The sequence below is a fragment of the Thamnophis elegans genome, chromosome Z (genome assembly GCF_009769535.1).
Source record: "Thamnophis elegans isolate rThaEle1 chromosome Z, rThaEle1.pri, whole genome shotgun sequence".
Lineage (NCBI taxonomy): Eukaryota > Metazoa > Chordata > Lepidosauria > Squamata > Colubridae > Thamnophis > Thamnophis elegans.
The window spans coordinates 120,598,557-120,613,060 of record NC_045558.1 but is presented as its reverse complement, the minus strand read 5'-3'; the positions used below and the strand labels follow the sequence as shown (position 1 = coordinate 120,613,060).

General features: G+C 42.8%; 1 protein-coding gene across 1 annotated transcript in view; it reads right to left on the bottom strand.

The window, feature by feature from the left end:
• Nucleotides 1-4,822: 4,822 nt before the first annotated feature.
• MAMSTR (MEF2 activating motif and SAP domain containing transcriptional regulator) overlaps nt 4,823-14,504 on the bottom strand; it is a 54,815-nt gene continuing 45,133 nt past the window's right edge. Inside the window, exons 11-13 of the mRNA XM_032236265.1 lie at nt 8,331-8,468; nt 7,253-7,307; nt 4,823-6,942 (exon numbers count right to left, since the gene is read on the bottom strand). Of these exons, the coding sequence (XP_032092156.1) occupies nt 6,497-6,942; nt 7,253-7,307; nt 8,331-8,468 (639 nt within the window). The 3' untranslated portion in view covers nt 4,823-6,496. The remainder of the gene's footprint in view (nt 6,943-7,252; nt 7,308-8,330; nt 8,469-14,504) is intronic.

The following is a 14,504-nucleotide window of genomic DNA, read 5'->3' as shown; positions in this document are numbered from 1 at the left end:
AATATTTCAAGTTAAAAAAAAGTCCGATTCTTGAATGAGTTAGAAGAACACCCACAGTAATGAAAGAGGAGAATTTTAGTCATAGGTTACAAAGAATAATAAAAGAAAAAAATAGAAGAAAAAAACATAATCCATTCGTTTTAAAAGGCTTGCATAAATTCCATCCATGAAGATAGCATTTAAAAAGTAAGATAACCATTCCAAAGTTAATTCCGCCGCTTATTTCTTCCGTTATCCAATTTAAATTAATTTTAAGTTTTTTATAGGCAGTCTCTTTTAAAACGGTAAAAATTCCTCACCAGCTGGAAACACTTTCTCTTTCCATATCCTTCCATTTTGGAGCTGCCCCGACTTCATCAGCCTAATGGCTGGATTTTTGTCACCGGCTTGAAGAACTTCTCTTGGATCAACCAGGGACTTTGCAATGTCCCTGAGATCAGCAAGACGTATTCTTTCTGTTCACTGTCTCTGTGGGACAGTTTAGGTCCGATTGGACCACCGAGCAGCAAAAGTATTGGCTGTGGTCTCGGAGCATCGAGAGCGCAAGTCCGTATCATTGTGATGTTGGCTCCTCCTCCCTTATCTTGAATTTTTATGCTCTTATTTTGATTTATTTAGCTGGATTTCATAAATATAGTGGATTTACTTTACTAAAGATTAGGATGTTATGGAAATCTGCACCAGATCCTAGTGAAGAAGATTTGCAATTTTCATCCAAATTAGTTTCTTCTATCCCAGGACTGACCACAGTCAAATCTTCTCATGTATTTGTAAAAATAAAGTTCGAGGGGTGGGGGGAGTGTGTTTCTGATTGATTGGTGATTTGTGTGTTGCCAAATTCAAGTAAAGTCTTAGCGACCTCATAAATAGATCTCCATCAGGATGACCTGTCTCTAATCCTGGTCCTTTTCTAGGCATTCCCATTAATGCAAAAATGGTTCAAAGCAGGGATTTTCAAACCTAACAACTTTAAGTTGTATGGACTTCAACACCCAGAACTCCCCAGTCAGCATGCTGGCATGGGAACTCTGGGAATCGAAGTCCACGCGTCTTAAAATTATCAGGTTTGAAATCATTGGTTTAATCAGTTAAAGAAAGATAAGAAATGAGTATTTTCTGGTAAAATTGTATTGTAAAAATCTGTATATAACCGTAATGGTGAACTTGTGGCAGGAGTGCCACAGGTGACATGTGGAACCAACCCTCTCTGCAGGCACGCAAGCCATCACCCAGCTTAGCTCCACTGCGCATATGCGCACGGCATGCGCCTCCCTCCAGACAGCTGATTTTGGGGGGGGGGTCTGCTGTGCATGCAGGAGACACGTGTGGATGTGTGGGAGAAGCGGCACCCCCCCCATGCAGCCCGTTTTTGGTCCTAGGAGGCTTCAGGGAGGCCTGCTAGGCTCAAAATGGGGTGCTGGGATGGGAGGTCACGTGTACATGTATATGGGGGCGAGGGGAGTGGGGGGGTATTGCACGCACATGTGCGGGGTGCACAGGGGATGTTGCATGTATATTGCATTATGGGGGTGTCACATGTGAGCATGCTTTCGGCATGCAAGGCTAATAATGAACAAATACAATTACAGAATTTTTGATTTTTTAAAAACTTTTTTAAAAATCATAAAATACCTATCATCCTACTCCCATAGATGGTAAAGTGGATTTGATTTATATGGATCTACACATTCCTACTAAAGCAAAAAATCCCAAATGTCTATTTAAATGATCTTTTGAAATGGCTTCCACACAGGTTACACACAGAGAGGGAAAGCACACTTGGTAGGACAATTTGGCACGTCTTAAAAAGATAAAAATAAAAAGATAATTTTCCAGAGAAGAGCAAACAAGGGGTGGGGTGGGGGAAGGGATTCAGCAGGAAGGCTGTTCCAATGGATCTTTCCCCAATCGATCCTTCTTTGGAGGAGGGTCCACAAAACATATTAAAAAATAGACTTTGATTTAGCCTCTGCAGCCGCCATCTTGAATCTTTTACAACATTATGCAGACGCCCATTTTACACAGAAAAATAAAAGCAGCCTAGAAGTAGTCCTCAACTTAAATTACCACAACTGAGCTCAAAATTTCTCTTCCTAAGTGAAAAGTTTGTTAAGTGAGTTTTGCCCCATTTTACAACTTTTCTTGCCACAGCTGTTAAGTGAATCATTGCAGTTGCTAAATTACTAACGTGGTTGTTAAGTGAAATTGGTTTTCCCCATTGACTTTGCTTGTCAGAAGATGGCAAAAGATGGTCATGACTCCGGGACAATGCAACCGTCATAAATATGAGTCAGTTGCCAAGCATCTGAATCTTAATCATATGACCATGGGGGTGCTGTAGTGGTCATGTGAAAAATAGCCATGTCCCTTTTTTCAGTGCTGCTGTAACTTTGGATGGTCACTAAATGAACTGTTGTAAGTCGAGAATGAAATTTGCATACATTTGTATTTGCAATCAGGCCTACTGCATTGCCCAGGGTACAGAGAGAGGAAGAAAGTGTCTCCTAAAAACACACACACACACACACACACCTTTGATACAGATAGTTCTCGACTTATGACAATTGGGAGCAGAATTTTCGTTGCTAAGCAAGGTGATTGTAAGTAGTTATTCCCAGGGGTGAAATGCAGCAGGTTCTGACAGGTTCTGGAGAACCAATAGCGGACATTTTGAGTAGTTCGGAGAATCGGCAAATACCACTTCTGGCTGGCCCCAGGAGTGGGGAGGGAATGGGGATTTTGCAGTATCCTTCCCCTGCCACGCCCACTTGATTGCAGTGAATCACATGGTCATTAAGCGAACCCAGCTTCCCCCATTGACTTTGCTTGTTGGAAACGAAGCTTGGAAGGTTGCAAATGATGATCACATGATCATGGAACACTGCAACTGTTGTAAATACATGCTGGTTGCCAAGTGCCTAAATTTTGATCATGTGACTAGAGATGCTATAGCAATCGGAGTTAGTTTATAGGCTGCCCCATGGTGCTTTAAATCACTCTCTGTGCAGCTTACAACACAAGCATTTTTTGCATATTGCTCCCACAATCTGGGTTCTCATTTTAACAACCTCGGAAAGATGGAAAACGAACTCCAGGCTGTGGGCAGAGTTTGCCTGTAATATTGTACCTTAACCACCAGGGCTCTTTCAGGGCTATGAGAGTGGCAAGTATGAAAATCCGTTTTTTCAATGCCCTTATAATTTTGAACAGTCATTAAGCAAATGGTTGGAAGATGAGCACCTGAAGGATCTTCTACTGCTGCAATATTTTGGGGTGATTTTACAATCTTGCTCCAACATTAACTTCTCTTCCTGACCAGCAGTCTCCTGGGCTTCCCCTATTATGCCAGCTTTTTGACTTAACTTCTTTGCGTGAGATCTGCAGTAAGAAAGCTCCATCAAATAGTAAAAACAAAGAACAAAACCTCGACAAATATCCACACATCACTCGGGCAGCAAGAAATGGTGTTTATTCAGAAAGTAACCGGGAAACAGGCGAGGGAGGGTTGAATTCTGACTCTCTGCGTTGTGTTGAAAGCACAAGAGACTACCTGATTTTTTAATTCATTTCCCAACAGGAAAGTTGGACTGGTCTGGCACCATTTTAAGCGAGCCACCCTCTCCCTGCTGAGTTCTGCCCTATTTCCCCAGCCTAAAACTGACCTAAATCAGGGTCTCACCAAAAACGGGGAAGTGGGGAAACATCACAAGCAGCTGGCTGGGCAAACAGCTATGAGCTAGGAGGCGGCCTATGTCCCATGCTTCTCCATCCTGGTGTCTTCCAGATGTGCTGGATCTGCAGCTTTCAGAATTGCCAGCCACTGGGCCCAAAGTTGGCAGTTGCAGTCCCAACCCATATGGCCTATTCAAGAGAGAGGCTGCTTTGCCCTGTCACTATCAAACGACATGAATAAATCATTTTATTCCTGCACAACCCAGCTGGAGAACCCAATGGGGTATAAGCGGTGGATGAAATAAAGGATATTATCACTGGATTGATTGCTCTGCTGAATGAGTCTAAGGATTGGTGGGAAAGGCTAGAAAACCTGATGCAGCAGTTTTGTCTTTCGGAAATAGGTTTCGCTTCTCCCTGGATTATTCTTCCAAATGACAAACATGCAGCAAACATGGGCAACACAGATTTTCTTGCTAGCTTCCTCCCCCCAGGGCTGCTTTCTTTCTCTGATTAATTTGGGTAATTTTGCATTCATGCCTTATATAACGTCTAGTTAATGTCTCAAAAATAAAGCACCTTTCTTTAATCTCTTGCTGAAAAAACGGCTCTGAAGAAACACAGATAATTCACAATGCCAAGGTGCTCATTTAATAAGTATTCATTTTCCTTTCTGCTAAAAATTGAAAAATATAACCCCATAAGGTTGAATCTGCAAGACCACAAGAAAGGTCAAGACTATCAGAGCAGTTTTCTCAATCTTGGCCATTTGAAGATATGTGGACTCCAACTCCCAGATTTCTGGGAGTTGAAGTCCATATATCTTCAAGTGGCCAAGGCTGGGAACTACTATTCTAGAATAACCTTGCTCAGTGTCACCATCTTTAAGATGTGTGGACTTCAAATATGGCTGGGGAATTCTGGAAGTTGGACCTTAAGATTGCTGAAGTTGAAAAACTGTGATAGAGTAAACTGTAACAATTGTTGTTCCAAAGGTGTTTGTTCAAGAGGCAATTGGACTTTCTGTTTTTTTGTTTGAAGACATTTCACTTCTCATTCAAGAAGCTTCTTCAGCTCTTCTCTTCTGCAGGAGCTTCTTGGATAAGAAGCAAAACATCTTCAAAGAAAAACCAGAAAGTCCAACTGCCTCTTGTAAAAGCAACTTTGGGACACCATGACCTGGATGACTGAGAATCTCTATAACAATTGTTGTTACAGATCTCGTTTCCAATTCTTGTGCTCCCTCAGATAGTTGAGATTACAACTGATAATCTCCAACCAAAGTAGCCAAGTGAATGCTAGTTGGCAATTCTGGGAGTTGTAGTCCCAACAAGGTCTGGAAGGCACCCTGTAACTTTTGGGAATATAGTACAGGTACAAATATACCCGAAGCGAATACCTTTACAAAAAAAAGTTTTTAGTCACTTTTCATTTGCCTACCTTTTATAGCATTCCTGTCAAATAAGCTGGGGAAATGTAATTTGGTGGGTTCCATGTGAATTTTATGACAGTGTGCCCAAGTACGTCCTCCCAGACCTGAAATTCTAGCAGAGATAATTCAACCAGATCAAACATTTGTTTTGATGTGCCCTATATTTTCACACAGCATGGTGAGCAATTGCCACAGCTAGCTGCTAATGTTTGGATAAACACATTGGCCTAAATCTCCCAGCAACCTTGGGCTACTGGAACAAAAGGCACCAATGCCACCCATCTCCATTAAAAAGTAGACATCTTCTTACATAACACCCTTAGGGTGTTGTTCCACCACCAGCCCAAAGAATGATTTTGAACCTGTGTAAATATGAATCTGTATGCATCTGTTCCTTTTGTTTCATAACACCAAGTAAAAATGACAAAAAATAAGAATTAGAAAGGCACAATCCACCAAAGATGGCATCTTCTGTTCCAATGGCATCTTTTTATGACCAGCTACAAAAATAAGATATCATCCCTAAAAGAGAAGATGTTCTTCTCCTACCCCCATGCCATATTTTCAAGAAACGGGAGGCTGCAGCTCCTGTTGCAGTCTCTTCTCATGGCCCCTGAAAATCAAAGCTTCTCCATCACATCAAGATGGAACAATCCCAATTTGTTTTTCAGAGTTGGCACTGAACAAAATAAGATAGCATGCTCAAGCAAGCTAGAATATGTGCATGTCATTCTCAGATATATAGCATCTAAATCAACATCACTGTCCAGATATGTCTAAAAATGACATTATGCTTCAACTGATAAAATATGGCCTCTTGGAGATGTCATGATTTCGAGAATTATTAGTTTCCAAAGTTGGCATCAGGCAAATAATCAAGGTTCAATGTAGCAAATACAACCAACACAACATTTTAAATCCTAAGGTGGCACAGAAAGTTGTTAAGAACCTAAGTATCAACTGTTTCATGAAACCAGTTTCTAAAACTTATTTCATTATGTTGTGATGTTAAAAGTTGACATTACAGAAAACCAATACTTTTTTTTTTTACTTCACAGTAAGTTGAAGCCATAATGTCATGAATTTGAAGTGGCTGAATGGTGATTGGTCATTGGTTTTATCTGTCCAAACTGAATGCCAGGATTTCTGGCATGTCTGGCCATACAAGATGAGTATAGACTGATACCATCCAGACAACAATGGCTTCATTCTTCCAAGGGAGCAATTGGACATGTCATTAACAGAAAGAAGACCATGCACGATGATGCTTGATGTTAGTATTACTGCCCAATCTAGCTGGATTCTAGTGCCACGATGACCTTTTAAGGATAAAAAGAAGATGCTTCCCTTTTCTATCAAGCATTGGGGACCAGACTGCTGTTTGTGCCCTTACTACCACTGCTCCACCATTAGGTCTATCATGTGGTTGACACCCAAGTCAGAAGAATCAAAAAGGTCTGTACAGAAGATACTGCTACCAACCGGACTGGCGGAGCCGAGACCTGATGCTGAACCCGACGTCAAGGCTTCTAGCCAATCAACAGGGTCAAATCCGGCACGGGTCCCACTTCCTTGCCAGACATCTGGAGGAGATGGCGGCATCTCCAGAGAGTCAGGGGAGAAAACAGAGGACAGCGAATCCAGTGATGCAGATGAAGAGGAGGCTGTCGAAAGGAAATCGTAGGGTCCCGGAAAATCAAAGATGGCAGAGGGCACCAAAGGTGGCTCATTGCTGGAGCAGGTTTTCTTCGGTGGTGATGCTTCTTGGTGGACCAATGGGGACAAGGAAACTTGATCAGAAACCTCTGAGGTCAAAGCAGGTGCTTGAAGAATGTCAGCTAGAAGCCACAAAACAAGAGGGCAAATTTTGACATAGTAGCGCACCCCCACCCCAAACTTCCTAGCTCTAAAGCTAAAAAGCAAAGCTACAGATTATGTTTCCAGACAAGGATTTTGCACTGGATCATGTGGTTGTGGCCATCTGAGGAACAACTGTCTCTTTAACCCACCCTTTCCCAAACTTACGACTCCTGTTTTCTCAAAACTTATATTGCTCCCTCTTTGTTCCTGACAGTTTTTTCTCTTATTAATTCCTCTACAAGCTAGTCCTGATTGGAGTTTGCAAAAAAAACAGAGCCGTCATCTCACCTGTACATATCAGTGGTTCCTCTAAAATCTCTTCAATGGATTGGCTTGGCACCAGCTATAGAAAGGGAAGAAAAGAGAAGACGTCTCAAAAACAAAGCCAGAACATGTTCTGCTACAGCTATAATTACTGAACTTCCAAACCAATGCTCAAACCAAGCAAATCTCTATGGAGAATCTCAGTCATCCAGGTCATGGTAGTCCCAAAGGTGTGCTTTTTTCAAGAGGCAACTGGAGTTTCTGGGTTTTTCTTTGAAGACATTTTGCTTCTCATCCAAGAAGCTTCTTCAGGCCTGACAGTTCTTCAGAGCTGAAGAAGCTTCTTGGATGAGAAGCAAAATGTCTTCAAAGAAAAACCCAGAAAGTCCAGGTGCCTCTTGAAAAAAGCACACCTTTGGGAAAAGCCAATGCAAGTTTTACGCTATAAGCACAGCAGAGGACATTCAGCAGGAGAAGACTGTTCCTTCTCTCTATGGAAATGGAGGAACTCTGAAAAGAGTTGGAGGACTTCAGAAGGATTCATCTTTCCATAACTGTCCGTACCATTGTTCCATATTGCTAATATTTAAACTGGAACAAGGAATTAACCTAACCATAGTACACAAAATTGTCTGCTACAACATCCTATATGTCAACGATTTCTTCAGCTTCAATCACAATAATACAAAGGCAAACCATCGATACAAACTCGAGATAAACTGCTCCAAACTCGATTGCAGAAAATACAACTTCAGCAGCAGAGTGGTCAATGCCTGGAATGCTCTACCTTACTCCGTTGTTACAGTCTCAAACCCTTCAACTTTAACTGTCTACCATGGACCTCACTAAGAGGTCTGTAAAGGGGGATGTGCCTGTCCTACTGTCCCCATTTATTTGTACCCATTTTCTTTGTTCATGTCCATGTTTATATTTATACTTGCTCTCTTGTACATGTTTGACAAACAAACAAACAAACAAACAAACAAACAGAAGAGCCTAGAGAACTTTGGCAAACAAAAGTAGCCATTTTCTCTAGGACAGCCTGTATGCAAAGCAAGATCAGATCGCAAGAAAGACTGAAATAAATGCCCCGCAATAGTACCTGAGCCTTTTGAATGGCCTCTTGGAGTTCTTCCTCAAGGGAGCGAGTGGCTGGGGCTGAATCAGGAGGGCTGGCTGTAATCTCGAGCGGCAGCTCCATATCAGAATGGATTGGCTCACACGAGGTGGGGCATAAAACCTAGTAAGAAAATGGAAGAAATGTTAAGATTTCTACTTGATTTCTTCTGGCAAAATGCCCTACTGGCTTAATATTACCCATAAAAAAAAACCCTGGTCTCAAGGTAATTGTTTCATAAGGACTCTGATAAGTGCTAGGCAGAAATGCCTGACATTGAGTGAGGGGCCAAGCAGGAGGGTCCTGGAGTCCTATGTATGGATGGGGGCCTTGGGCTGGAGACAGAGTTGACAGAGATCAGGGAGGCGGGCAGGTGAAAATACCGAGGTTGGGATAGGCAGAGGGAGATATGGTAGTGGGCAGGCCATTCTCAAATACCTTGGTTTTGCTGTTTTCTACAAATCCTGCATTCCAGTTGGCTGTGCTGTTCCTATATCTGACCATGGAGCCTTGGAGGCCTGGACTTCAGCTATTGTTACTTAATCAATACTAAGTCCTTCTGTAATAAAGCCAATCTTATGCATGAGTCAATAACGGATGAGAGGATCAACTAGACACGTGTAACGGAAACCTGGCTAGGCAAGGCCGTTCCCCTTATGGAAATGTGCCCACTTGGGTTTCAGTTGTGTCATGGCTTCAAGGCAGGGACAGGAATGACCACTGTAAATACAAAAGGCTTGGATTTCAGATGCACTGCCCTATAGATAGCTGGGTATGAGACCCTTTTTGTGAAGTTGGGCACCTGGGATCAGATGGTTGGTACTATACCAACATCCCTGTTGTCAGGGGTGGGTTTCAGCTGCCGCTACTGCCAGTTTGCTCAGGGACGCGCTGCGCGTGCATACACAATACAACAAAAATTGCTCTGCGTGTGCACAGAAGGCAAAACCAAGATGGTGGTGCCTATGGCGCCGCGGAGAGAACCAGTTCAGGGGTGTGACAGGTTCGGATTGCTGCCAGTTCCAGCAACCCAGGCCGCCAAGTTACTACCGGTTCGGCTGAATCAGTAGGAACCCACCTCTGCCTGTTGTGTTGCAGACTCCCTGTTTGTGCTAAATCTGCTGCCATTCTTGCATTGAGAGATCCTGCTCATGTCACTCATGCATTAGTCAACTCTTGATTGGACTTCTGCAATTCACTTTTGCCTCTGAGGATCTTCAATTGGTCTAAGAAGCAGCAGCTTGTAGTAGTTATGGATGTGTCACAATCCTTCCATGTAACATTTCTGGTTCACAAGTTTCTAATGGGCTTCCAGATGTGGCCCAAGGTGCTTTGAATGGCAGAGGAGCAGACTATTTATGGTACCACTAGGTTATCTCTGGTTATGATGACCCATCTCATGCTCTCCCAGACTGGATAAGCTTTAGATGCCTTCCTGGTGACAGTCTTAGAGGCCATCAACCCTGACTGCTCTTTAGAAGGGCAGATCCTTCTTAAGATGAAACTCAAATACTTTGCCCACCTAATGAGAAGGAAGGACTTACTGGAGAACAGCCTCATGCTGGGAAAGATTGAGGGCAAAAGAAGAATGGGACAACATAGAATGAGGTGGCTGGATGGAGTCACTGAAGCAGTAGGCGTGAACTTAAATGGACACCAGGGGATGGTAGAGGACAGGAAAGCCTGGAAGAATGTTGTCCATGGGGTTGTGATGGGTTGAACACGACTTCACAACTAACAACAGGAAGGAGGTATGCCTTATCTCTGCCAGCCCCCACCCTTTGGATTAATCTCTCTCCTGAAATTCAATTAGCCCTGATTCTGTTGGCCAATTTTTCCTTTGGGCATTTGGGTTGGGCTGTTAAATATCTCTGATCTAGCTGGAGCATGGTGGATTTGATGGCCTAGGAAATATGTTCTACCTTATCTGTGTTATTATTAATTATTGCTTTTCATTGCTCTCATTTTATGTTAGCTGCCAGGGTCTCTTTGGAGAGTTGGGTGGTGTCAGAAAATTATTCTGAAAGGCTCACCAGCATGTGAACTTTTAAATGATCAAGTTAACCTCTCCTTGCCACTTTTCCTCAAGGAAATTGCATTTTTCCTCTCTGCCTTGTGAAGCTCTGAAAACAATCTGGCATTTTAACCCTTTCCAGCTTTTCTATTCCACAATGGTGCGGTAGATTTGAGATTTGGGGATCATATTTAACCACCCGTCAGATAGAGGAGGAGTGAAAAGATGTATTAGATTAGTGAGCCAAACACAGATCCAAAGGGATACAAAACAGGGATGGGCTTCAAAAATTTCAGCAACAGGTTCTCTGCCCAGTTGCTGGGAAGTTGTGGCCTAGTCCGCCTCCTGCACCACAGTTAGGGGGGCATTTTGAAGGTCGAAACTGCCTCCCCAAGGTTTCTGAGACCCTCCGGAGGCCAGAAACGGAACTTCTGGGAGGTCCGTTTCCACCCACTCCGAGCCTCTGTGTATTTACCTCACATCCAAAATGGATGTGTAGAAACTCCGGTGGAGGGGTGGGAGGGTTGGCAGGGGTGGGATTTGGAGGTTCTCCGAACTGGCCATAATGTTACCTATGGGTTCTCCCTAACCCAGGCAAACCTGAAGCAACCCACCTCTGAGCAATCAGAAGATGGCAGATATAAATTGATCTCATTCATCCTGGCATCCAAAGAGGAGACCAACAAGCAACTATTTCCAGAAGTCAGAAGACCCTACAAAGTTGGGTCCCACCATGGTTACCACCAACTATAAATCACCATCACCCTTTATTGGTCCCATAAGAATAGACTCATACAGTAGTTCCCAGCCTGTGATCTGCGAAACGTGGGAGCTCTAATGTCATTACAGGGGGTGCGTGAAGGCCTGAAGAAATGTTATTATTTAAAAATTGAGTTAAGTCTTGGAAGTCCGTGGCCACAAAAGGTATTTAGTGGTGAAGAAAAGGTTGAGAATCATTAGAAAACAGATAAGGGAGCAGAATCCAATTTAATAGATGTCCCAGAGAGATTTTCCAGTCTCTTTTATTGATGGGTATGGATCTCTCAAATAGCAGATCTGACTCCTCTTGGGACCTTAGGGGTGGAGACCACTCTTGAAGGAGGTCATCTTAACATCAAACGAGGGTTTTTTGGGACCTCAATGCTGAATATCTGGAGCCTAGAGCTTTCTTGTCTATGCTGACTACAAGAGTGGAACTAAGGACATCATTGGACGTTGTAATTGGGAGCCCAGATGACTTGGGGATTTATGGGTAGATACATCTGTGGGGCAGTTTAACTGCTGTCATAAATGTTAATATAAGACTGGATATTAAAGCAAAGTGAAGATGCTCCTGCATTTTAATCCTGAAAAGGCCAAACTACACCTGGGGTGAGTCAGAGAATGGCCCAACTGATCTCCTACAAACTTGTCCATACCTTAAAAGTTACCCAGGTTGATTTAACATTGGTAGTTGGTAGGACTTATGGCTGTTTATTTGATGTATAGTAGTTATAGATTTGTTTTCAGGTCTTCAGTGTTTTTCCTGCTGTACTGCAAAGCCTCGATAACAACTTAGCTTGTCCCTTTTCTAACCTTTCTACTCTCTAACCATGTAGCTGTTCCCACCCTATCCGGTTAATTGCCCTGACCTCTTTTCTGCTAGGGAAGCGGTGGCTCAGTGGCTAAGACGCTGTTGATCAGAAAGGTCGGCAGTTCGACAATTCGAATCCCTAGTGCCACATAACGGAGTGAGCTGCTGTTACTTGTCCCAGCTTCTGCCAACCTAGCAGTTCAAAAGCACGTAAAAATGCAAGTAGAAAAATAGGGACCACCTTTGGTGGGAAGGGAACAGCTTTTCGTGTGCCTTCGGCGTTGAGTCATGCTGGCCACATGACCATGGAGACATCTTTAGGAAGTGCTGGCTCTTCGGCTTTGAAACAGAGATGAGGATCACCCCCTAGAATCAGGAACGACTAGCACATATGTGCAAGGGGAGCCTTTCCCTTTCCCTTTCCTGCTAACGAAGAAACTATTCTCCTTGCCTTAGAGAACTAAAAAGTTAACCTTTTGCTCTCACTAGCCACATCGCCAGTTTCTCCGTGTCCATCAATTGACTTCTCACATAATGTGGTGACCAGGAAGTACCTCTCACACATACTTTTACTGATATGAATACACAAATGTTAATTCTATGATTGACTGATCTGGCACTGTCTCCTTTCATTAGATGAAGGGGGAGGGGAGTTGGAACTAAGAGATGGGCACTAAAGGACCACTCAGTATAGACAAAAGTCATGATGAATGGCCTCTCCTGTCAAAATTGTCGCCTGAATGGAATAGGAGCTTCCCTATGTAAGTACATTAGTGACCACAATGGGTATCAACAGGTTAGTCCTTAAATGAAGTGATGTCTAATTGAAACTGCAACTGCACTGACCACACTTTGGGCACGCGGCAACTGGCCCCCATGTATGGTTGTTTTCAGCATACCGTCATCCCCTGACTGTATTTTATGATGGTTTTCTGAAAACTGGCATTTACTTCTGATTGTGAGCAAAAACGACCCATTATAAAAAAAACATTGGTTTGGTTAATGACTGCCATGTTCACTTAACAACAACGCCACAAAAAAGGTTGCAAAATCAGGTTGGTCACGTGGATGAGCAAAGTTATGACCGTCACAACTGATGATCATAATGGGCAGGTTCTATTATGGCCATAATTCAAGCACTATCTATATAGTTAGAAAATTGCTAAAATAATTAAGGGAATTAATTATCTTAAATTAATTAAGATAATTAATTAATATAATTGGGAACTAATTATCTACCTTTGTTCCAACCCTTGCTTGGAAGAAAGAAATAACCCAAGGTGTAATTTCATCTACCTGGAGATCAGATATAGTGGGGGAAATCACATGGGTACTTTGGGGGATGGGGAAAGTAATGACAGACCCATCATGATGTCATCACACACAAGTGTTGTGACTTATGTGATCTGCATCATTTGCACACTGATGTCCTAGCACACAAGGCACTAGCATAGCTTCTTATCAATATCTACGAGTAGCAAATGACCGTGACCCGTCAAAACCGCGGTCCACTAAAGCGCGCCCGATTAAAGCGCGTACCTGACGTCATCATCAGCGCGACAAATACGACCGCGGAGAAAAAAGGGCGCTTTAAAAAGCGCTTTTAAAGCAAGCCGATTCACATAAAGGTAAGGGTTAGGTTTAGGGTTAGGTTTAGGGTTAGGTTAAGGGTTAGGGTTAGGTTTAGGGTTACGTTAAGCGTTAGGATTAGATTTAGGGTTAGGTTAAGGGTTAGCGTTAGGTTTAGCGTTAGGTTAAGGGTTAGGTATAGGGTTAGGTTTAGGGTTAGGTTAAGGGTTAGGCTTAGGGTTAGGTTTAGGTTTAGGTTTGGGGGGGTTAGGTTTAGATTTACGCGTTAATTTTAAGTTTACCGCTCACAGCGTGCTGTTTTCGTCGCGCTGTGATGACGTCACGTACGCGCTTTCGTTGAGCGCGCTTTAGTCTGCCGCGGTTTTGTGGTGGAACCGCAAATGACCACAGATTTCCACAACTTGATTCTGTTATGGATAATTTATTTAGTAATAAATGAAAAATGAAATAGCTTCCCCCAGTTAGGGGCCTCTTGGAATCTATGGAGCTACTTGGAAGTAAAATTTACTTTGAGAAAATAGGTTTATTTGAGAGGATAGAAATGGCAACATCTGCAAACTGAAATCCACCTAGTTTGCTGACTTAGACATACAACATATTTTGTGTTACATTGCTTACGTTATTTAATTTTCTTACGTTTCTTATGAAATAACAAACACAAGAGTTCCCCCAGAAATGTTTAATCAACACTTTAATTCCTGGGGTGTGCTGGCAAGCAGCCAAAATATTTTGGAGGGGGGGAGCACCAAACCAAGGAAAGATGTTACAGAAAGCTGCATTTCCTGGATTTAGAGTGAAACAGATGAGTCAGCCAAAGGATTTTCATATAGGGAAATCAAAAAACATCTGTCATTTTTCAGCTCAGAGGGAAGATGAGTACTTCCGGGATGGGGGAGAGATCAAGGAGGAATCAAACAAGTCAAGATCAAGACTGCATGGTGCCCGGTCCCCAATCCCTTTTGACATGCACACATTAAAAAGG